At 35.2% G+C, this 26280-nt stretch overlaps 1 protein-coding gene across 2 annotated transcripts in view; it reads right to left on the reverse strand.

Moving 5' to 3' along the window:
* Positions 1 to 1074: 1074 nt before the first annotated feature.
* Positions 1075 to 26280, reverse strand: part of LOC145688541 (uncharacterized) — a 285826-nt gene continuing 260620 nt past the window's right edge. For both annotated transcript variants that reach the window (XM_081762927.1, XM_081762926.1), the window contains 2 exons: positions 21940 to 22102; positions 1075 to 5458 (listed from right to left, as the gene is read on the reverse strand). In XM_081762927.1, coding sequence (XP_081619053.1) covers positions 1977 to 5420 — 3444 coding nt within the window. In that variant the 5' untranslated portion in view covers positions 5421 to 5458; positions 21940 to 22102 and the 3' untranslated portion in view covers positions 1075 to 1976. The remainder of the gene's footprint in view (positions 5459 to 21939; positions 22103 to 26280) is intronic.

A 26280-nucleotide genomic window follows, 5' to 3' on the forward strand; every position in this document is an offset into this window, starting at 1 on the left:
AAGTGAGTATTTTTAATTTACTGTTAGTAAATATGAAGCCCGTGTCAATTGGCACCTTTAGTTCTAATTTCAATATCGAAAATATGATCTTATTTCTTTAAGGAAGTCCCAGATGCAATTATTAGCTATTTTATACTAGAGACCTTAACAGAAGAAGGTAGGAAGAAATTGTCAAGTGTGGTGATTTTGATTTACTGTACATAAATTCCCCTCTACTAAATTGATTTTGCTTTTATTATTGCTTAAATGCCTAATACTATCTATTCTTTGTATTTTCTTCAAAACTTGTACTTCATTCACATAACTAGATATATTTCTTCTTTGGAGAAAAGTTTTTCAGTTGCCAGAAATTTTAAAATTGGAAAAAGATTAAAACTTTACTCCATACATGACAAGAATGCCGCCGCGAGAAATGTGACCAAGTTGTTGGGGCTAACAAGAACAAATTAAATACGAACTAAGGTGCTTAAAATTTAAAACTCTATATCAAGTGAATTTAAACCGCATATTAATTTCCTGATTTAAATATGCTCCGAATACATCTTTGGTAAAACTATGTAATTTAACAACAACAAAAAAAGAAAAAAGAAAGAAAAGAATAAAAAGAAAGAAAGAAAGAAAGAAGAATATCTAAAGAAACTGTTTATATATCGCGAAAATGAAGAGCTTAAAATAATTAAAAATATTGAAGTGGTTATTTGATAGTGAGATAAACTACAAGTTGTGTTTTGGTTATGCTGTTTTTGCGCTATCTTTAAAGAATTGACTGGTAGGATTATATGTTGGCTAATATATTATAATTTATGTTTTATCTAATATGAATTATGAGCTCATAAATATGTGACTTCTAGGACTTGAATGAAAGCAGCAACGGCTTTCAAAAATATTTTTGCTGGAGTAAATACATTTACACTGTAAGATTCGTTGCATCATTTAGTAATATATATATTAATAAATAATAATATTAATAAATTTTAATGAAATATAGAAACGTCGTACATATATATATATATATATATATATATATATATATATATATATATATATATATACACGACGTTTCTATATTTCATTAAAATTTATTAATATTATTATTTTGCTTTTCGAGATATTCCTTCCCTTTCTAAGATCTATTACAATCATACTCATTGTTTTAGTTACTTTATGTCAAAGAAAAATAACCAATGATTATAATTTTGCAATATACACAGGAAATTATGATGGGGAAAAATACATATACAATTTTTCACAAAAAAAATATACAGGGTTGGGCACAAAGTCACTTTCCCCTATATGTGAAGAATTACTTGTTTTGGGGAAAGCTATTTTGTGTCCACCCTGTATATGGACATTAGAAAATTTCATTAGAGCTAACCGTAGAACACATTATTTCGGCAAATAACAAGTTTATATAGTGACCAAGGTCGTGATATATATATGAAATTTAACGTGAATGGAGCTAAATTTCATAATGTTGTCTACACTTACAAAATAGAGAAAATTGTCTGCCTGTACCGGGACTGAATCAGTACTTAGCTTTAGACTTCTAAAAGCATCGTTACATTTTACACGAGTACACTGTAAAACAGAAAAAACTTATCTAGCAAAAATACATGTATTTCTATCGTCCATGCATAACAATCCTTCAATGAGTTTTCACATCTTTCCTCTTTTTCAGTGCATTGATTAAACTGAAACAATATCAGTCTCTGAGGAAGGTACAAATTCTGAGACACAAGATCAAGTACAACATTAGAAGTAAACTTTTTTAAGGTATCCCAGCAAACTGGAAGGAGTAAAAACCATAAAAAAATCTCAGAACAATAAAATTTCACAGATGTACAATAATAACACTGCAGTTTATGGCACTAAGTTGCATATATATGTTTGCTTTGTTTGAAATTTGTTAAATCTGGATAAAATTTGCAACTCATGACGATGAATGCAACAAAAAGTGACATATATTCTCTGCTTTATTAAACTTTAAAGTTCTTCATGACTTTATCAATCAGTTTTAACTGAAGTTTCAGCAAATTTATTTTCTCTTTTGATTTCTTCTCTTTAGAATTAATATCTATTTTATCTTTTCCACTTTTTCTGTTTTTGGTGTCATTTGTCTTCTTACATTTATCTTTATTTGTTTTCTTTTGTTGTTTCTTACGTTTATTTTCTTCGGACATTGGTACGCTGCTATTTTTGGACGTTATTTCTTGATTCGTGTCATATACAAAATTCTCGGATTCTGTATGATTCGTATTCATTTGTTCGGTATTAATTTTGCGTTCTGGAACTTGCAGCTTTGAAACAACTTCGTTTGGTTTATCTGAACTAGATGTTTGTACTTTTCTTGCTTGTTTTTTACCATTCTGGAACACTTTCTGCTTCATATTTTCACTAAATTTTTGATCAGAAACACATTTACGTAGATTATGAGTACGCTGTACGATTTTCACTATATCCCTGGCTACATTATATTCATTTTCACTACTACAAAACACTTTATCAGGTACTTTGGAGGATTGCTGTCCAGAAGACTGTACAAGTTTTTGTTCTTTGTTGAAATGTTTCGCTACTTCTGTCCTTAACGATGATCGCTTCGTACTTGCAATTGCAGCGTGTTGCTTGTTTGAAGAATAATTTGTGGCTACGTTCTCATCTGTAGAATCTGACAAATTTCTTTTATCAACAACACTTTGATTTTCAGCTACAATTTTGGATATTTTCAACATTTGTGAGTTTTCCTTTTCATTACTATTACTTCTTTCTCCTATTTTCTTAGTTTCCTTTCTTGGTTTCATCTTCCTGTTACTGAAACCCACTATAGATTCATCATGATTCAACGCAGATGGCGGATCACTTTGTACTGTTCGTAAAGTTTCCTCGTCTTCAGCGTTCATTTTCTCTTTCTTACTTTTCGTATAAGACTTAACTTTACCGCTACTTCTCTTCAGTTCTTCCATCTGGAAATTCTTTGGTTCACCTTCAAACATATGAAATATTATTTGCAGAATTTCAAACATACGAAATATTTTTTGCAGCATAATTTCTTGTTCAGTATCGTTTAGCTGTTTGCCAAATTTTCTACCAAGATTCCACAAAAATTGCTTCATATCTCTATGTTCTGAATCATCAATAATTTCTCTACAATTCCGTGTGACATCGCTAGGTTTATTATTCTCACCTGAATCAGCAGCGACGCTTCGACTAAAGTCTTTATTTTCTTGTCCCTTACTAGATTCCGCGTCTCTACCTTTTTCTATATCGGATAGAACAGACTTTGTTGGGACAGTTACTTCGTCTTTAGAATCATCCTTCTTTTTCTTCTTCTTCTTGGATTTCTTGTTAGATTCTTTCAGTTCAACAAAAAGTGTTTCTTTCTTTTGACTTAATATGCGTTGAATAGCATCATTTCCTTTCAATTCTAGATCATTATCAGTCCTAGATGCTGAACTTCGGTTTACAACTTCGTCCTGCAATGGTACTTCAGCCAGATTTTCTTTCCCCTTTATCCAAACATCATCTAAATTTTTCGAATACATTTGTCCTTTCTTCCCTGTTTTCAATGACAAAGCAAATGTGTTAGCTGATCCTACCTCACAATTTGTTGAATCAATTTCCTTATCCGAACCCCTTGAACGATTCTTATTCTCCTTTGCCGATTTCAATGACGTGGCAAAGGTGCTGATTAATTCTGAGTCGATATTTGGTGAATCACTTTCCTTGTTTAAATCTTTCGAGCGTTTCTTTCTTTTCTTTCTCGGTATGGTGTATAGCTCGTTTTGACTCTCACAGATGTAACTAGTGATGCTATCATTATTATTTTGAGTGTTTTCAGTTTCCAGACTTTCACTTATATCCCTTGAAGCTCTTTTTGTTCGTATTTTGGGTGAAGGTGAACTCATATCTAAATTTTCGTTACCAATTTTTCCGTTCAACTCAAAAGATAATTCTTTCTCATTGTCGAACCATTTCCTTACATGATCATCCTTCTTCATTCCTAAGGAATCATTAAAAGGAACTGATGGTCGTTTCATGTTCTTCAATTTCTGTTTCGAATTATGCTTGGATGGCGATGTTTCTTCTGAACGAGATTCATGATCCTCACTCAAATGTCGTGGAGAATCTTCCATGGTAGTTTCGTTCCCCTTAACAGAAATTAAATCTGCACATTTGTTGTTTTTGGTTCTTTTCCTATGATCATCTTTCATCTCTGTGTCCTTCGTACTAAGTTTCTTTGTTTTCTGGTCATTTTCATTTAATTTGTCAGACTCGTTATCCATTTCCTCAGGCGGTTGGCTTTCACAATGTTGTATTTTTTTGCTGATTGATTCTGAGTCGAGATTTACTGAATCACTTTCCTTGTTTAAATCTTTTGAGTGTTTCTTCTTTTTCTTTTTCGCTATGGTATATAGTTCGCTTCGATTCTCACAGATGTAACTAGTTATGCTTTCTTTATTATTTTTGTTGTTTTCAGTTTCCGGATTTTCACTCATATCTGTTGAAGCTCTTCTTGTTCGTTTCTTGGATAAAGTAGAGCTTGTATCTAAATCTTGGTTATCGATTTTCTGCTTCCACTCAGAACATAATTCTTCCTCATTATCGAACCATTTCCTTGCATGACCATCCTGCTTTACTTCTAAGAGATCATTAAAATGGACTGGTGATCGTTTTGTGTTCTTCGATTTCAGTTGCGAATTACAATTGGATGGCGATGTTTCCTTGCAAGGAGATTCATCATTCTTAGTCAAATGTTGTGGAGAACTTTTCACGATAGTTTCGCTCTTCTCGTCAGAAATTTCATCCGTCCATTTGTTTTTGGTCTTTTTTCTGTGGTCATTGTTCACCTCTGTGTTCTTCCTATTACATTTCTCTGCTTTCTGGTCACTTTGATTTAATTTATCAGACTCGTTATCTATTTCTTCAGCCGACTTTAATGCTTCCTCCATATCATAAGAGATATACACTCCAGTAGTTGAATTTAGGGCATCTACGTGTTGTTGTTGGAAATTATCTTCCGAAAAACTACGATTTCGGTTCCTCACTACTTCCAAACCCAATTCACGTTTATTTTCTTGCTTATTCCATTTGTATTCACTCTTCTGGTTACTTTCAATCGTCGATACGTCATTTGTTCTTCTCTCATTCCGCAATTCAGACATTTTCTTTACAATGGCTTTAAGAAAATAGTGATCTAGTTTCAGTTGTGTCTCATTATTACCATATTTAGCTACAACACTTTCACCCAAGTCGAGAACTGGAGGTCTGATTGGGTACAGCTTCCTTTTTTTCAAAGTTTTGGTTTTAGGATTAGAAGGTCGTGAAAATTCGCCTAGAATTGAATCCTGACACTCCGGATTGTTGATCTTCTTTGGTGACTTCTTCTGTTGCCGATTCTTCATCTTTATGCCTGAAGTTTCCATTTCAACTGCTGCCCACGGCTTCAACTTGTACAGCAATGCTGCAAATGTAAATAAGTTTTATATATTTTTACATATAGTTTGTAACACAGAGATATATTTTCAAAATAAGAATAGAACAATCAAAACAAGCCTAGGAACATACACTGTCACCGAAATTCAACTTACGCTAATAAATGTTGATCCTTCTAATGTCCACCTGTAATTTAAAAACCGAAGGCACACGTGGTAGCAATAGAACAGCAGAAATGGCTAAAAACTAATACGTATTTTCTTCTATTAATGCCAATATAAAACCAGTCGAGAATGCTCCAAAAGCATTGGCAGAATGAACTTAAAAAAGAATTTTTTTTTTTCTTATTAACTTTTACAGGCTTTATACCAAATGTTAAATGTACTTTATTATTATACTCATTAAACAATTCTTGTAACATATCTATTCATTTTAATTTCCCTGAGTACTAAATTGTTTTCCACATGTTTCGTTTAAGAGTTCTGTTAAAACGTTTTATGCTATGTTGTTTTACGAAGACACATGCTCAAAATTGAAAAATTCACAAAATATCATCTCCCTAGGACTTACGGTTCTCCCGAAACCCGAATATTTTTGGCCAATATCCGGGGAACGGTCACCAGTTAGTCAGTGGCTACTGGTTACTATTTGGAGCCGAAATGTTCACCATTTTCTTAGGTACTGATCAATACCAATATGCTCTATCTATGACTCACGGTTCCCGAGATATGACTTCTTAAATCTTCCGAAATCGGAAATATTTTGGCCAATATCTGGGGAACGGTAGCCAGGTGGTCAGTGGCCACCGGTTACTATTTGAAGCCAAACTTTTCACCATTCTCTTAGGTATTGATCAACACCAATATGCTCTATCTATGACTCACGGTTCCCGAGACATGGCTCCTTAAATCTCAGGAAATTGGAACTTTTTTGACTAATACCTCGGAAATGGTAAGAGTGACGCAAAAAATGTCACCAATTCTTTAAATAGTTTTTAATGCTCTATCAAATGGAAGGTTCAAAATTAAAAAAAAAAAAAAAAAAAAAAAAACGCACGCGCACACATACACACAGAGAGACAGAAAGAGAGAATTCAATAACGAAAGTTCGTTGATAATGAGATTTTAATTAATATTATTTTACAAATATAAATATGCTGATATAGTGGTAATTCTTCAAAACATAATTTTCATTCAAGGGTGATAAGAGTAGGGTGATAGTAGTATGTATAATGTTTTGATTATTAAAAATCGTCTCCATTGGAAAGAAGTTTGGGAAACGCTGCTCTGCACGAAACATTAGATTAAGCTTATTCATAATTGTTATCTTAATGTACAAGGGTTAAAAGATAAAAACTATATTCTCAATGAATATTTAGCAGAAAACTCTGTAAGGTGTGTTATGTTTAAGTGAACACCGGTAGTCACAAAATGAATTCGATTATTGAAGGTTATAAGCTAGTGAACAATTGCAGTCGAAAACAACATAAAAGAGCTGGTAATGCAATTTCGGCTAAGGATAATTTGGTATGTAAGAATCTGGACTTATTAACAGTCCAAAATCATATTCACGAAGAAATTAAATGTCGATTGAAAGCAGGGAATTCGTGTCATTATTTAATTCAAAATCTTTTGTCGTCACGAATTCTGTCGAGTAATTTGAAGTTTAAAATATATAAAACCACAGTCATGCCGGTTGAGCTGTATGGTTCTGAAACATGGTCGCTTACTCTGAGGGAGGAACGTAAGTTGAAAGTATATGAGAATAAGATCCTGAGACGAATAATCGGATCAAGGAGAAATAGGAATGGGGAATGGCGGAAACTTCATAACGAGGAACTATATAATTTATACTTTTACCAAACACTGTTAGGGTCATCAATCCTAAGAGGCTTAGGTGGGCACGTCATTTAACCAGAATGGAAGAAAGTAGGAACCCTTTCAAAGTTTTAACTGGAAATCCAATCGGAAAACGACCATTAGTAAGACCTAGGCGCAGATGGGGGGACAATATTAAGATGAATGGCTGAAATAGAAGTGCAAAGTAGAAACTGGGTCCAGTTGGGTAAGGACGAAGTCAATGGAGAGCCCTTGTGAATGCGGTGTTGAATCTTCGGGTTCCATAGGCAGTAGAGTTAGTTAATTAGTTAGTTAGAATCTGGACTTGGATTTCCTATGTGAGGAAATTGATATTAAACTAACTGGAGTAAGCATAGAGTATCTAAAGGTAACAGTTATATCGTTATATATATGTCATTGGATGGGGATCCTAAAATAAGTCTAAACAATCTGGAAAGGCCATCCACGTATCTGAATAATAAGAAATGCTGCAAAACAATAATAAATGGTGATATGAATTCATACTTGTATGTGACTAAAGATAAAAGAAGTGTAAGTGAATTTGTAAATTTATCAAGACTGTTTGATTTTTGTGTTACAGACTACAAATCTACTAGGGGAATTGCATATTCAGACAATATACTTACCAACATGAATTGCACTGAAATAAGTACTGAAGTTATTCCTTTCCCGTTTTCTGATTACGACTCACTTGTAAGTAGCAGCAGCTTGTAGTACACTTTTCCCCTAGTAGTATACCAAACACTGAGCATAACCTTCATTTGCAGTTGTGATTTCGGTTGTTCGGGAGTAGGTTCATGTGCTACCAACCAATAATGAATGGTGACATCATGAGATATCGTAAGGAACCCACTTCTAATTACCTGTCAGCATTCTCATCAAAACGATTTCTACCTTTACCTGACAACAAAGAAACAACATTTAGTTCGTGCCGCTTTTTGAGCCACAGTCAACTTATGTGGAACTCAGCATTTCACTTCATACAGTTTCCCAAGCTGGATGAGTGTTAGTGAATGGTCTCTACTCCATTGAATACTTTTTCCAAATGCATTACATATTTGATTATTATGAACCTTAATTGCCGTCTAGAGCACCTTGCTATTATGGTTCATGGATGTCCCGTATGTCGTGTGTCCTGAAGAGATTAATTGTCGTTCTTAAATGTGTAAACTACTGGAGTACAGTCTACTTATTTACCACATCCCTGCCGAATTTTTATTCCCGTTTGTTCTCAGTCTAAATTCGAAATGCCAGGAGAACCGCTTGACGTTCCGATGTTCGATCTACTCTCATGACATTTCCATTTCCATTTGACATTTACGACCAGAAACTACTATGGGATCATACAATGGTCCATGTACCTCACAGATATTGACCTTTTTGTTTCTATTAGTTTTTACGGAGATTGGTTTACCAAAATTCTTTTATATATTTACGTTGCCTGTCCGTACGTCCTGAAGCGTAAAGATCCCAAGAACTATCAATTTTAGTCAGGATGTAGAGGGTCAAAAGGTAAGACTCGAGTTCGTTGACAGGAATGATCCATTCACCAGAAATAGTAGAAGTCAACCATTTCCAATTTTAACGTTCATCACTCTCGAGCAAAAATGTTAAAGCTAGAAACCGTTTCCTGCAATCGACTAACCGTCCCAAGACTACATTTTCTTTCCATCCTTAACACTCTACTGACACCAGAAGTAAGAGAGATCCACTACAACTTCTGCTTGCAATAATGATCTACAAAGAGCAGAAACGAGTAGAGTTAGCGACAAGCTATTTTTGGAATCTATTTAGCGTCCTAAGAAAAGGTACTATTTCTCTCTTAACCCTCTATTCAAACCGAAAGTGGCAGAAATCAACTACTTCCGGTTTTAAAGTTGATTGCTATAAAGTAAAAAAGAATATATATATATATATATATATACAGGGTGGGCCATTTTAATTAATCCACGGAAATATCTGAAAAATGATAAAACATAGAAGAAATGTTTGAAGTACACGTTATATATTGCTAAGGGGGAAAACCATTTCCGCCAAAAGTACCCCTCTCCACCCCCCGGAAATGGGGGTAACGGGGGGTAACTTTGAAATGTCAAATGGGAACATGGGTCGAGTAATACCTCGTTCGAAAGGTCTTGGAAAACTAAGTAACGCTGTACCAAAATTTGTTTCATATGGAGCACCAGTTTCAAAATGGCCGCCACGATATAGTTGGGAAACTCCAGTAGCCGTAGTATGAAAACCATGGGAGGTAAATGAATGGAACAAAATTGAAATATGTAAATATCATAGGGCATATCGAATGGTGTGGTCCCTGTGATCCCAGTAGCCTCCCTGAAGGGGTTTTGGGGGCTAACTTCAAGATTTCAAATAGTAACATGAGTCGAGTGGTACCTCGTTCGATAAATCTTGCAAAATCCAACATCTTGCAGGAAAAAACGATTGAGGTGAAATGGCAGTGTTCTCAAAAGGCCGCTGAAACATAGTATCAGTGTCAGAAAATTTTGCTGTAGCTATTCTAAAAATTCTATTGAGTTTTCAATATTCCGATGCACAATTTCCTCTAGGGGGGCGAGAGCCCCCCTTGCCCCCCTTATGGGCGCCCTTGACTGTGGCCATCCGCATTAACTGAGTGCACTAATTCTCTATCCCTGAAGTCTGCCTTCCAAACAGCATTGGGTAGGTCAAGCGTACACCCGAACCGTTGTCCGGTCGGACATTGAAATATTGAAGTTAGCTCACAAGATCCCTTCAGTGAAGCCACTGGGATCGCAGGGGTCACATCATTCGATATTCCCTATGATATTTACGTATTTCAATTTTGTTCCATTCATTTACCTCCCATGGTTTTCATACTACGGCTACTGGAGTTTCCGAACTATATCATGGCGGCCATTTTGATACTGGTGCTCCATATGAAACAAATTTTGGTACAGCGTTACTTAGTTTTCCAAGACCTTTCGAACAAGGTATTACTCGACCCATGTTCCCATTTGACATTTCAAAGTTACCCCCCGTTACCAACATTTCCGAGAGGTGGAGAAGGGCACTTTTGGCGGAAATGGTTTTCCCCCTTAGCAGTATATAACGTGTACTTCAAACATTTCTTCTATGTTGTATCATTTTTCAGATATTTCCGTGGATTAATTAAAATGGCCCACCCTGTATATATATATATATATATATATATATATATATATATATATATATATATATATATATATACAGTATGTCACATTCTTATTCGTACACACATTAATTTGAAAGAAAACCACTACGTATTAAACATACTAGTGGTAAAATTGACAGCAGATTGCTGGAGGAGTGAGGTAGGACAATGATAGACAAACCCAGTGCAGAAAGGGGCCAAAACAAGGACACCATAGAAAGGCAGAAAAGAAAACATATGAGAACTCCCAAATTTACGCCACATTGTTATTCGTACACTTGTACACAGGTTTACATTTCACATACTAAAAAGGAAAGAAAACGGCATTAGAACACGAGCATAGCTAGTGTGGCGTACAGGAAAAGGACATATTAACAGCTGGTCTTAATCGCGGTGTACACAGGTAAATAAACCTTCAAGAATGGGGAAGAGTAAGGAGCTAGGAGAGAAAGTCAAGGAGACAATCGTAACGCTAGTATTACGGGGATGATCGTTAAGAAAATAGGACAATTAATAGTATAAAGGCACACAACAGTTCAATGTGTAGTAAATAAGTTTAAGTATAGTGGTTCAATGAGAAATAAACCAAGAAATTCGATGAATAAGAAGTTAAGTGAGAAGGACGAGAGAGTGATTGTGAGACAGATGAAAACAAATCCCTGACTAAGTGCTCCAAAAGTCCAAAAGATAATAGATTGTGCTACAAGGAACAAAGTAAGCACTGAGACGATTCGTCGAGTGCTACACAAATACGCTTACTATGGTCGAATATCTCGGAAGAGGCCATTCATAAGTCGTAAGAATCCTAAGTTACGACTTCAGTTTGCAAAAGAACATGTTAACAAGAGTCAGAAATTTTGGAACAATGTCTTTTGGTCAGATGAGACTAAAATTAATCTCTTTGGGTTTGATGGGGTCCACAGGGTGATGAGAAAACCCAATTTGGACAACAATATTGTCAATACCATACCCACGTAAAACATGGAGATGGTTCTATTATGTTTTGGGGGTGCATATCGGCAAAACGGGTTGCTAAAGTTTAGTTTATTAATGGTACAATGGACAAGGTTATGTACCTTGACATTTTGAGGAAGAATGTTAAGCAAACTGCAGAAAAATTGGGCATGCTACCAACTTTTATGTTCCAACATGATCACGATCCCAAATATAGGCAGGTATAAATAGGGACTGGTTAATTTGGAATGTAAGCAAACAATTGCACACCCCTCACCAATCCGCTTACCTTAACCCTATTAAACACTTATGGGTTTATCTGAAACCTAGGGTTCACAATAAAAATGTTAAGTCAAAAGAAGACTTAAAACGGGTGGTGACGGAAGAATGGGGCCAATATCAGCCCTGCCACGTGTACTACTTTTGTCTATTCTATACAGCAGCGGTGTATGGCAATTATTAAAGCCAAAGGCTACGCTGCAAAGTACTAATTATCTTGTTCTTTCATAAAATTGCTTCTTACGTCAATGTTTATATCTAACTGTACGAATAACAATGTGGCGAAATATTGCGTATCTTAATTTAGTTACGCACGCATTTTATATTATATCGATTTGTAGATTGTTTCTTTGTATCCGTAACAACAAACAAGTGTTTCAAATGTATTTATGTTCAAGCAGAAATAAATGTCCTTCATTTGTTTACGCGCATCTCTCTATTTTCTTTATGATCACCATGTGTACGAATATAATTGTGACATACTGTATATACATAGATAGATAGATAGATAGATAGATAGATAAGAAGCGGTTTTCTGAAATGAACTTAGCCTTCAAGTGTATATATTCCTTCTCTATTCTAATCTCTCTACTAAACTGGAAGTAGTAGATCTTCCCTTTCGGTTCCAATATTAATAGAAAAAATATCACGTCATACAAACCAAATTTACGCTAAAATAATACGTCACTAAAGAGACCAATTTTTGGAATTAAACTTTGTCTTCTGTCAATTTTTAAAATTGTTAAGAAAAAAATTCAAATTTACACTTATCCTCTTTCAAGTCCAATTCACAATAGATAAAGTTTAAAATAAGAATCAAATAATCACACTTGACTAGTCATGTTACAGGGACCAAAGGCAGCCAATATAGTCGTCACATACTAAATTGGTGCTGGAAAAGCAGTGAAAAATGAAATCTTTAAGTTTTACGTCCCACAATTATGCCGGTTAGGCTAAAGGAGACGGTGATGATGAGAGATGGGTGTAATGGTGGAATAAAGAAAGTGGGAGGAAACGGGAGAACCCCAAGAAACCCCACAAGCACCGTGTTTGTTCACCACAAAGTCCACACGGCACGAGCTGGGATCGAACCAGGGACCCCCAGTACCGGAGGTGAACGCTCTACTACTGAGCCACCGCGCCCACAAGAGCAGTGAAAAAAAAATGAAGGTTTCGCATTCTCTTATGTAGCTCCAACTGAGTTAAACCTTTCGTCAAATGCGTCTACAGTCGCCAGAAAAATGCACTACATAATCTCTTGCCAGTAACTTTGAAAGGAGTAAAACAAGTTGAAGACTGTTTCCACTAAATTGAGTTGTTCTAACCCGAAGGAAACTATTCAAATACATCTATTCCACTATAACTATTTGGCAAAAATGAAAACATACACTGATTTAAAGCATTGTTAGGAAAAATAGGAGATAAGGGCACTAACATTCTAATTAGGTCATTGAATTTGTTCCTTTGGAAGATATATTGTAAAACAAATCGGTTATTTCTTCTGTTTATCATGTAAGCTCTTCATAGTTTTTACATATGTTTGAATCCTATTGTTTAGTTTCTAACATTTTGTTTCCCCTTGTTAGTATAATATATTTCCTACACGAGAATTAGAACAATAACTGAGAAAGAAACTTTCCAGCTAACTAACTCTATGGCCTCTGGAGTCCAGAGGTTTAATGCCGCGTTCACAAAAACTCTTCATTGACTTCTGTCCTTAGCAAACTGGATCCAGTTACTACTTTTCATTACTATTTCTGCGAGATCCATTTTCACATTGTCCTTCCATCTGTGCCTAGGTCTTCCTAATAGTCGTTTTCCGATTGGATTTGCTGTTAAAATTTCGAAAGCGTTCCTACTTTCTTTCATTGCTGCCACAAGACCTGCCCACTTGAGACTCTTATATGTTAGACTTGATGAGCATAACAATGTTCGGTAGGCCTAAACGGTATAAATTACGTTATTTTATGAAATTTCTGCCATTCCCTATTCCCGTTCTCTTGAGCTCGAATATTCGTCTCAAGATTCTATTCTCAAATACTTTCAGTCTGCGTTCTTCTCTCAGAGTAACCAATTATATTTCACTATTTTTCAATTATTTTTGTTGCGTAGCTAAATTTAGAGATGCAAGGGCTCGGAAAAAAAAACGGCTTTTTTGGAAAAAAACTCGGTTTTTTCTGCTTTGCTTTTTTGCTTGGGAAATTTTGGGCTTTTTTCAAAATTCTGCTTTAAATCGATAAAGCAGACTTTGTTTCGCTTCTCTATAACACAGAAAGTCATTTAATTAGTGGTTGATGCCGATAAGAATATAAAACCTCGAAAGTAAACCATGAATTTCGAAAAGATATTTTAAACAATTTTACTTCAACATTTTTACATTATGAATTCCAAAGGATTAACCAATGTATATAATAAACACATTTTAACCTCCTATATACAAAAGTAAGCAGAGTTGGCAAGAACCATCGTTGTTTCTGAAAATGCCAAAAACCAGTTTTGGGGGGGGGGGTTTAAACCAGGCTTTTTTGGGGTTTAAACCAGGTTTTTTGAATTAGATATTTTGCTTTATGTATTTGTATTACATATTCACAGAAATAAGTTTGTTTCGCCTTGGTGTTATTATTCAACAACGGGGTTATGCTGGAAGAGGTCCCATAAGCTTAAAGAAGTCCGGTCAGTAAATTTCTTAAATTAAGAAACTCCCGCCCTAGCCATCGGGAAAATCCCGTCATTCTTTTAAATGTAAAACAATAACGGGAAAATCCTGTAAAATTTAATTTGCATGTAAAATTTAAAGGTCAACGTATTATAATCAGTACGCTAAAACTCAGTGACACACAATCATAGTCAATGTCTTGCGAATAAAATCAGAAAAATAAACACACTGCTGAACAAGACTGCACTTATTTAATATAAAAACACATTTACACGTGACGTTTCGATCTTCTATCCAAGATCCTCATCAGACGTACACTCACGTCTGATGAGGATCTTGGATAGAAGATCGAAACGTCACGTGTAAATGTGTTTTTATATTAAATAAGTGCAGTCTTGTTCAGCAGTGTGTTTATTTTTCTAAAACTGAGGTATTAAATTACAAATTTAGTATGTAGGTATCATTGAAAGTCCAATCCAAGCTAATGTTGGAAGCTAAGTAGGCAATCGATAAATTTTACCAATTTTAATCAATATATTTAAGCAACCTTCGCTTCTTTATAAAACAACAGGCATGCAGAAATATATAATTTGGTTTCGTTTTGTATGTTTAGGCTTAACATCCTTACGTAATACCGAGGTTATCAAGGAGAAGACTTTCGCTTAAAGTGACATCCGAAAGAGTACTTGGTTTACACATGAAAGAAGGGTTGTGGTTCGACCGACAATTGAACATGGGACACCTTGATTAAAAGGTGAAAAGGAAATAAGACTAATGCAGATGGTTTGACATGTGAAACGTCACTATGAAGTTCACACGATTCGCATTTTTGTTCTTTTAATTTTTTTTAGTTTAAACCAGTTATTTAAAAAAAAAACAGCTGGTGTAAACGAGCCAACCCTAAGAGTAAAAACTTCTTTCAAAAAATACACAAATAACTAGCAAAATTGTATGTAGTATTTTTACTTCAAAATATTCCATACCCTCTTTTTGAAACAAGTAAAATTAAAATAAAACATAAGAGAAATACTTAGATTTGTATGATACAATTAAAGGCTGCACATGGTTCTGTATATTCTTGTAATTCTACAGTCAAGTTTTTTATAACCACCATCAAGGGCGCCCATCAGGGGGGTTAAGGGGGCGCTTGCCCCCCCTACAGGAAAATGTACTTCAGAATATTGAAAATCCAATAGGATTTTTACATTAGTTACAGCAAAATTTGAAACTATTTTTGAAACGTCGCTTATACTTCCCCTCCTTGGAAACCACAACATGGGCGCCCTTGACCACCATCACGGTTTACCCAGTCCTCAAGTTTTCTGAATTTTTAACAAGAGGGATTCAACATATCATTACGGAACAAAAAAAAAAAGACTACGGAATATATTTAAGTTAAGCTAAATACAACTGCACAACAAACGTGACTGGGTGGTTGGCTTTTGCGCTTCTATCGGGAAGTCCGGGATTCAACCCAGCATTCGACCATTCTGACAAAGCCTTCCTTCATTCCATCTGAGAATGTAGAAATAGCGCGTGTACTGGCCGACTAGGAGTATAGGAGTTGGCCGACTTCCTTTCTTATTGTTTTTAAATCGTTATTATTACTAATTACCAGCAGTGACGGTTTTGCGAAGGTTAGAGGATCGGTCTTTCGGACTGAAGCCTGTTCTCCAAAGTTGTGGAATGTCTAAAACGAACGAAATATCTATTAGTTATGCCTTTACTCATAAACTTAAAGCTCCCGTCAAATAAAAATTACGAATATTTAGAAAAACTAAACATTAGTAGTAAGAAAACTCCTCCCAAAACACTTTTTTAAATTCGCCACTGATTCTCAGTATAAAATGATCTTCAAGGTTGTATCCCGAAGATTATTGCTAAACATATAAACGAAACGAAATATTAGTTATGCCTGTACCCATAAACTTCAAGCACCTCCCAAATAAAATGAGGACTTTTTAGAAAACGAAACAATCAGAGAAACCCCTCCCAAAGTACTTTTCTAAATCCGCTATTGATTATTTGTATAAACTGGTATTCAAGGTTGCATCTGGAAAATTATTGCTAAATCATTGCACAACTACAGTATAACAGAAATGTGCAAATACGGTTTGACGGACATATTGAAAAACGTATGCTTTGACGGATATATAGAAAAACGTAAGTTTAACTTTCGTGCTAGAAGCTGGAGTACTAAGCTCTTAGAAATGAAACACGGATGACAAACTAAAATGATCTAGAGAAGGAAAAAGATGTCGATAACTCAAAAGTTAAAATAAAGTTAAATAACCTGTAAAATTGCCCTCAAATACTACATTCTTCATGTTAGCTTTAATTCGTAAAATATGTGCTCCATCCATCTTGATGGTGAATTAAAGAGCTAAATATGGCATTCAGGTCGCGGAAATCTTATCTAACTATAGAATATACTATAAGAAAGCTATTTGGATAGAAAAATCATGAAAATGAAAAAAGCCAAAATTTCCAAAATTCTCGTTTTTTTTCCAAAAAAGCCGGCTTTTTATGTGAAAAAAACCATCGATTCAAAAAAGCCGGCTTTTTTGCATCTCTAGCTAAATTACTTCCAGTTTCGGTGAAAATTAAAAGTACAAAGCTTCTTTATCAAATTCACTATGAGCAGTCATTTGTGCATAAGGTTCCGAACAACAACTTACAATAATTACATAGGTAGGTCAAAAATTTAATTTTTAGCACCTTTCTTGTTGGCGGATTTTATTTCCTTTTCCTTATATATTTCACCCACCATTGCTGCTCTCGGCTCGTCGGAAGGACCGAAATTCCACAGGATAAAACTTTAGTTCCTACTTCTCTTGTGTGCTGATTCTTAAAGTGACATTTTTAAGTGTTTTACAATAATTTTATATTCTACATAATTCTAGGTCGAATATAAAGTAAAGATGCATCTACCTATATAGAATTTTAAAAATCAAAACAAAGAGGAGTAGAAACGCAAATTTTATCCCGAAGAATTTCAGTTTCTCGACGTTGTCCACACCGAGAAAAAATTGCGAAATAAAATTCACGCAGTAAGAAAGGCAAATATATATATATATATATATATATATATATATATATATATATATATATATATATATATATATATATATATATATATATATATATATATATATATATATATATATATATAGGGTGGTCCAAATTTATATGGGGAAAAATAAATTTAGGAATTCTTTGGACTCACCCCCTAAAATGGTTCCATATGGAACCAAATTAAGACAGGAGAAAAATTAGATCCATTGGATAATTTTAAATGGTGCCCCAAACGACCTAAAATTTTGAATGCGTTTACAATACATAGTGTATGGAGAAAAGCTGGAATAAACTCTTGTAATTTAGAAACGGCTCAAGGGAATGAAAAGATGTCTTTGATAATGGAACTAGAGGAAGAGACCAACCTAATCTTGTATACGTTATCATTGCGGCCGTCTTGAAGTCCGCCATCTTGAATTCAGGTCAAAATTTTTAAATAGGAAGATGGTCATGTGACATATCTTTTTGAGGTAGCATTTCACCAGATGCACAAATCTGGTATTATTTTCAAGTTACCTATATTCATATAAGAGTTATTACGTATGAAAACCAAAATGCTTCATGTAATGTTATTTTATTGCAGTTATCGAACACAGATATGTAAGAATTTTGGAAGTCTTTTACATAAACAGAAACAAACTGCTTGTTTCGCTTTGAACTATACATAAGTTTTTTTTTTCCATCAAGATGATTCATAGACCATTATGAGGAAAAAAAATTATAACTTGGAAGAAATTGAAATATCCCTTATTTGTGTAGTATCTTTTTGGTAAGTTACGAATCTTATTTGCTACATAGTTCACTTTGTCGCATGTAGGAAAAGATTGTCTGAGGGCCTTTATTTTCTGCAAAAGAAACTGTTTGTGCTCCTCATTTTTCGTAAGAACGTTGTTGTAATCTTCTATTAGGTACACTCCTCTTTCTGCACACCGTTTGTTACGTGGATGAATTAAACTTTTGTCTTTCCTTGAAGATAGTCATTGTTATTTGGCTATGAAGTCGGATCACACTCAAGAAACCCTTTGGGTATTTTAAATCCCTCGAAGAAAATTTGTTTGTTGTAACAAAATCACTGATTTCTCTTTTCACAAGAATTTTTATGGTATCATCTCTTGCGTCAAGCTTCTTTGCTGCTTCACGGTTTTCCCTTATAGTTTTAATTCTTTCAACCATTTTTTGCTTTTCTATTATGGTAACTCTATCATCAAAAAAACCAAATGCTACGTGTTCCTCCGTCAAGTACCAGAGTCGGCGTAAAAATTTAGAGAGCCACTTCAGATAATTTCAAAAATTGTAGATCTTGTAATGGTGAATGGGATGTTTGATCACATTTAAGCCAACTGTGAACATATAGTCGGATCAGAGAGTGCATACTCTCCAAAGACCAGATTCTATTTGCTTCGTTAAACGAAATTGTTGGCGAAAGAGAAATATTTTAAATAGTAGCTTGCTTTTCTCATCCACCTTACATGGTGAACTGCTCCAGGCAAACGAAAGAAAACTCCTCAAGGAGGTATGCCACCCAAGAATATGATGGTCAGTTCTAAAAATTCCCTGTAATCTTCTCTGCAGTGTCCTGCTTCTACAAGTTTGATAGCAAAATTCAACACTTCATTTCTTACATCGGAAATATTGTTTGTTACATCATCATCATCAATTCCTGGAATAAAGTTAGTGCAATCTATTCTAGACCACTCGTTCTGAAAACACTTCAATAGGAGAACGTCCGGTCCAGATGCAAACGAAACACAACAGTTATCAAATACACATTTTAAAACTAATTCATAATTGTGGTGTCTACAAGGAAGGTATAGAAGGTTATTTTTGAGCTACTGCTCTAGCAGAATGCAAGAACCGTTGACAAAATCCATATTGCAAAGAGTAGTGTCACAATAAACTGCCTGCAAGAACTTTACCAAGTCCATTCTTCAAGCGAATGTACTATAGTAGAATCAATATGTTCTTCTCTTGATGACGACAAAATGGGAACACCAATTAGCCTCTCATGACCATCTCCTGTAATAATTATTGATAACCTGCCGGCAGTCTCTCTGCCAGTCAAATTCAGTAGTAGTTTTCCGTTCCAATGCACAACTAACGCACTTGATGCACTCTGAAATTGTTTCTTGTAGTTCTGTGCAACTTCACTACAGGTTTTCTCTCAGCATCGGTGAATGGAAGACCCATTTATTGCTAGTTCCTCTACATTATGGCCTAATGCCTCTGCTGTCGCTGTCAGAACATGTATTGCTGCTCTATGAGTGATCTGTTATCGATTAAGAGCAACACTAGTCTTTGAATAATAAAATTAGTTTTTCCCCCTTTTACATCTCTTGGACGGTCCGGGCACACACGCATTCGTATTTACATTTTCTCTAACATTCTCAACTGGGTTTTCCTCTTCATTACTTTAACTGCTCCATGTCTTTTGGCGTATAAAGTTCAAACCATTTTTTTTTTTCAGAAGTGCATTTTCTTTCCCGTTCCTCTTTCGTTTGAAGCCGTGCATATCCCTTTCGTTCTTTTCACGCCGAACTCATGTCTTTACTTTTAGTCGTGTAAGAATTATTAATCTGAAAAGGAGAAATCTTTTCACAGGTAATAATTCTTACATGACTAAAGCTATCTTTAAAATAGTGCTAGATTTGTGCTTCTGGTAAAACGATACCTCAAAACGATATGTCACATGACCCTCTTTCTATTTAAAAATTTTGACCTGAATGGCCAAGATGGCGGATTTCAAGATAGCCGCAATGGCAGTACTATACAAAATTAGATATGTTTCTTCCTCTATTTCTATTATCCAGGGTATCTTTGCATTACCTTTAGCCGTTTCTAAATTACATGAGTTTATTCCAGATTTTTCCCAATATACTATGTACTGTAATCGGATTCAAAATTTTAGGTCGCTTGGGGCACCATTTAATATTATTCAATGAAGCTAATTTTTCTCCTGGTTTAATTTAGTCCCATATGGAACCATTTTAGGGGGTGAGACCAGCCCGATCTGAAAATTGATATTTATGGACCACCCAAATATATATATATATATAATTCATTACAAGTTGCGTACAAATTGAAATCTGTAACACTTTTCATTTTTATATACTCTTCTACAAGGGAGTATCAAAAAGTTCGTACAATCAGGTAGAAGGTGACAAAGTACGAACCCCGTCGGACATGCATTTTACAGTAAAATCCTTGAATGTTAACCATGCAAATTCTGGACAAGTTACAACAATTCTTTCATTCTTTTTTGCAGGTAAATCGCTGAAGTGTGACACAGAGCGTCATAAAGTTGCTCCATCTTCAGTTGAAATCAGCAAAGCAGATCCTCCAGGAGATGAAAGAAGTCAATGGGGATGAAAACCTATCCCATGAGATGGTATCCACGTGGCAAGTGGTAATTCCAATCTGGACAAATGACCACCGCGGACGCCTCTAGATCTGGAAGACCAGCTTTCACGGATGATGCCACCTTGACGAAGAAAGTCGAGAAGATCATAATGGAAGACAGCAGGATAACCATTGAAAGTGTTATGTGTGCAGTAAGTATGCGTTATCGGTCTGCCTGAAGTATCATTCACAACCAGCTGCATCTTCAGAAAGTGTCATTTAGTGGATCGCACGACTGCTCACACCTTTCCAGAAGAGAAATTGCGAGGACGCTGTAAGGGAAATGTTTTATCACTGTGAAATCGATGAAGGGCTCTTTTTCGGCAGACTAGTTACAATCGATGAAGGTCGGATTTATCTTTATGATCCAGAAACAAATGAAATGAGCAAACAGTGAAAACATCCTTGCTCTCCACCTCTAAAAGGGCACGAGGGCAGAAGTCTGCCGCCAAGGTGATGATTTCCATTTTCTAGGACTATGAGGAGGTCATCATGACAGATTACTTGCCATAGCTTCAAACTATTGCTAGTACCTCTTACTAACATCTCCTGACTCACACTTTTGACCAATTACCCACATGTCACATCTTCACATCCTCATCGAGAAGAACTAAAACAGAAACGTTGTGCATTGGTCACGAAGGGATGCTGCTCTTGGCAGGCACTGCACCAGTTCATTCCGACCACGCATCCATGATGAAGACGGTGGAATTAGGATGCCATTTATTGCTCCACCTCAATACTCACCAGATCTAGAACCAAATGACTTCTTTTCCTTCCCAGAAATAAACGTACACCCAGAGGGCGCCACTTTGACAGTAGAGATTACGTCATTTCTGAGGGTGAACTGTGATTTCCAAACCAAACTGAAGACTTTTACTAAACAGGCTTACGGAAATTGAAGAAACGCCTGGCAAAAATGTGTCGCTAGGCACGGTGACTACGTAGAGAAGAACTAATATCATCATTGTGTCAGTTCTCCAGAGTGGATTCTTTCTAGGTGAGTGCACGAACTTTTTGATACTCTCTCGTATTGAATTTTAATTCTAGTAGACATTCTAACTTATAAATATTATCGATATCCTCTCAATTAAAATACAGTACGAATATCTGTAGCTTACCTTATCAGTTCCTTTTCATGTTTACTTAACGTATTCTGCTTTTCAACTTCAGCAATGTGGCCTTTTATATTCAATGCTGTACTTGTGTACTTCCTATGTCTGTAAATTTGGATTCGGTATCATATGAAGAGCCGCAGTTGAACAAACAACAATTACCAGTACTCTGAAAATATAGCAACAAGTAACATAATATGAAAAGCATAATATCAACCATACAAACATATGTGAATGTATAAATATAATCAACTATTTACAGAAAAAGCGCTTGTGTCTAGCTCTTAATAAAGTTGTGTGCAGCTCTACATTCTTTTTTAGAAAAATACAATTCAGATATTATCTGAATCAATGTAATACGCTTTATTACGTGTTTTACTGTTTATCTACTACTGTTACTTTTTTGGGACTTTTTATTATCACGATTTATGGTAGTGGATATATGTATTATTGTTTTATTAGTAGCACTGGATATTGACGTATAGAAAAAGATTATTTAGCATTGTTGGTTGTCATTGTTTATGTGTAGAATCAAGTTATTGCCACATGTTTCCTTTACTTGTTGATGTTATCATTTGAAGTAAAGAATTTGAACTTACAACTGCATTTTATTAGTTCTATGTCAGTATACGCTTTCAGGGACAGAGTTTAGAGGTAAATACAGAGAAAAACTTAATACATGGAAGTTCGTCGGAATCATAATACTGCAAATTATGGATGCGCTAAAAACATCAAATAATACTTTACACAAAATGGATATTTCAAATATCTAGGATCAATATTAACAGACCAAAATAATATCCACGAAGAAACTATATGTCGAATAAAAGCAAAGAATTCGTGTTATTATTCAGTTCAAAATCTTTTGTCGTCGCTAATTCTGTCGAGAAATATGAAGCTTAAAATATATAAAACGACAACCATGCCTGTTGTAATATATAGTTGCGTGGACGAAGAAAGCAGATGAAAGTATTTGAGAACAAAATTATGAGACGAATATTCGGACCCAAGAGGAATAGGAATGGGGAATGGCGGAAACTTCATAACGAGGAACTGCATAATTTATACAGATTACCAAACATTGTTAGGGTGATCAAGTTTAGGAAGCTCAGGTGGGCAGATGATGTAGCCAAAATGGAAGAAAGTAGAAACGCTTTCAAAGTGTTGACTGGAAATCCAATCGGAAAACAACCATTAGGAAGACCTAGGAGCAGATGGGAGGACAATATTAAGGTGGATCTCGCAGAAATAGGAGTACAAAGTAGAAACTGGATTTAGTTGGCTAAGGACGAAGTTTATGGAGAGCTCTTGTCAACGCGTCATTGATCGTGTTGGTTCCATGGACCATGCGGTTAGTTATGTCAGTACCGCCTAATGGACAAAAAGGCTGATATTTTGTACTGTGTAAATATTGGCAGAGTGACATACTCTATGACACCACAAGGTTAACAGTGATCCCAATTGTATAATGCAGTCACTATGGTTTATATTAACCAGAATATATTATAGTTATATTCTGAGGTTGAGTAAGTAATTGCAGAATACAGGACAACAGCTACATAGAGAGAACACCGTATAACAATTAAAGGGGACAGTAAGCCAGGTTACTGAAAATTTAGAACAAACAACTAGAAATTTAGAAGAAATTAGAAATGATCTAGGAAATAAAATAGGATCTTTTGACAAACAAAGTTATAATAGTGTATTACTGGCCATGTAGAAAGAAATAGGTCAGAAGTAGAGAAATAATTAAGTGACATAATTTCCGTACATCCAAATGCAACAGAAAAATTAAGAAACACTATCGAGAGTGTATATTTGAGAATAACCGTCAAAGTGGAAGCCATAGGAGAAATGGTTTCTTCCAGACTAAAAATTATTGAAGCAAATCACAGAGAAGTCTCTCTCCACATTAACATTTCACCAGAAGAGGCGATTACCTCCTGCTCACGTATTATTCACAATGACATGGTTCCACCGAGCATAGTATGAGCAGCAGAATCATTTTCTGCAATCGATAGTCAGACAGCACAGTTGGCAACCATCATGAATTCTTTCATTCATCGAGATCTGAGTTTATAAAATTACCAGGGCAGAGAGGAAGAAGCGCTAACGTACAAGTTTTCGATTGACCTACACAATTCTCACTTGCAGAAGTTCCCAATGATGCACATTTGTCATTCATTTCTAGAAGTTTGAAAGGACAAGCTATTCACTGGTTTTAAGTAATGCGTAATAAAATTGCTACGTATGAACAATTTGTGATAACATTTAGAGAAAAGTACTTAAGTGAGGAGCGGTTGGCTACACTGCGAGCTAATTTACTAAAAAATAATTTGTTGTGAAGTTGAATAAAACTCCTGCTGATTTCTTAACTGAATGTACTACATCAAAATTCAATACTCGATCCCACTGTTGATGAATTTTGCTTATTCAAACTTCTACCGAGAAAACTCCATTAATATATTTTTCGCGCCGTCATAGCCGCAAAGCCTAAATCAGTTACAGATCTACTTGCGATTATTAGTGAAGTACAAGCAATTCATTACGAACGCGATCGATTTCGCGCCTCGTATAAATATTAATATGTTGCAAGTGTCTTCTGAACGGTTCGACACATGTATTCGGGGACGAATAGAAGGAATGTTCCTTACAGTCGAGGACAACTAGAGATCCACAATAGAGTGAACAGCAACGATAACCCAAATTCAGATCATAACGGGAGAAGAGAAGGAGGTCAGTTACCCCATGCTGAAAGTTAGTCCTCCCATGAAAATAGACAAAATAACTAAAGGGGACAACGAGGCTCTAGAAGGGGAAATTTTACAAATAATAACAGGAATGTACACAGAAGCAGTAATGCATGTATACGGGAATATCATATATACACCGAGATCAATTGCTGAAGACAAACAGTACCAGTGAAGAGGGTTACCAACTAACCGAAATGTACCCAGTGATTCCGGTAGTGCTCAATGCAATAATTGACGCTTTCCAGTACATACAGCGGAACAGTGATGTAGTACTTGTGGATAAAACATCTAATATCCAAATAACGAATGAAACCTGTGTGTGCTCCCAAATAAGAATTTTCACTTGGCAGTAATGAAACCAATGTTAAAGGTATTGATAATAATGAAAATAAATGTGAAAATGCGAAGAGCTAAAAAGTGCTCAACATTTCGCAAGTAATACAAGAAAAGAAAGAGGCACTATTTCATTAGTATTAAGAAAACGATAGAAAGGTAGAACTAGAAATTTGCAATCATGCAAATTTGAGAATGTTTTAGACACCAAAGACGACCCAGCTGTAAGAAACAATGTGGTTGTATTACCCGAGATCAATGTAATTATTTATGCGCAATCTGTAAATGCACTCGTAATTCTGGTGCAAATGCCTCTGCTGTAACTACGGAGTTATGGAAAATGGTAATAGAGTGCCAACCACAACCATCACTCTTAAAGGCTAATAACATAAAAGTCATTTCACTCTTCGGTAGGAAGAGAGCCGTAATCAAAGGGCAAACATTCCTTCAAATCATTGTATCGTGGAGGAAAAAATTGCCTTATCAGTTAATGGCGACTGCTTTGAAACCAAATGAAGAGTATGAGAATTAAAAATGTCATATCAGTAGCTTGGTGTGGAGAAGAAAGAAAATTTTGAACCAATGGTTTAAGAACAACCCAAGTTATTAATATAAACTGTGCCAAAGATTATTGACCTTTATCATCATAAAAGAAATAAGAAAGAAGTTTTAAAACAAAGAAAAATAACGTAGAAATATGTACGTGGAGGCAAAGAAATCTAACTGAAACACACTAAAGAAGAATTGTTTAGGGCGTAATGATCGTGGTTCAGTGATCAAGGCGCTCGATGAGTAGTCTTTAGGTCCTCGGATCGGAACCACGTAGTAAATATTTGTCTTTTACCTTAGAACTTTTCGTAGAGATTGACCGGCGATAATACGCGTTTTATTATTTTCAGATATTTGAATATTTGGATGTTTTAAAATTTGATTTATCAAATCGTTAGGAATAATAATAATAATAATAATAATAATAATAATAATAATAATAATAATAATAATAATAATAATAATAATAATAATAATATGAAAATTTAGGAGCTCATCATCGCCCAAGCCATACCATTAGAAGCAGAAACGTGAAATTTGGCGAGAATATTACGGTTTTATTTAGTGTTGCCCACGAGAAGAGGAATATCGTTTCTCAAAACAAACAAAATCTAGACGAGAATTAACATTTTGCATTCGGGACGGGACAAGGCAAACTCAAATTATCGTCCTGCTTTGGAGATGAGAATCCAGACAAGACGAAAAGTATCGT

The sequence above is a fragment of the Thermobia domestica genome, chromosome 6 (assembly GCF_964235325.1).
Source record: "Thermobia domestica chromosome 6, izTheDome1.hap1.1, whole genome shotgun sequence".
Taxonomy (NCBI): Eukaryota; Metazoa; Arthropoda; class Insecta; order Zygentoma; family Lepismatidae; genus Thermobia; species Thermobia domestica.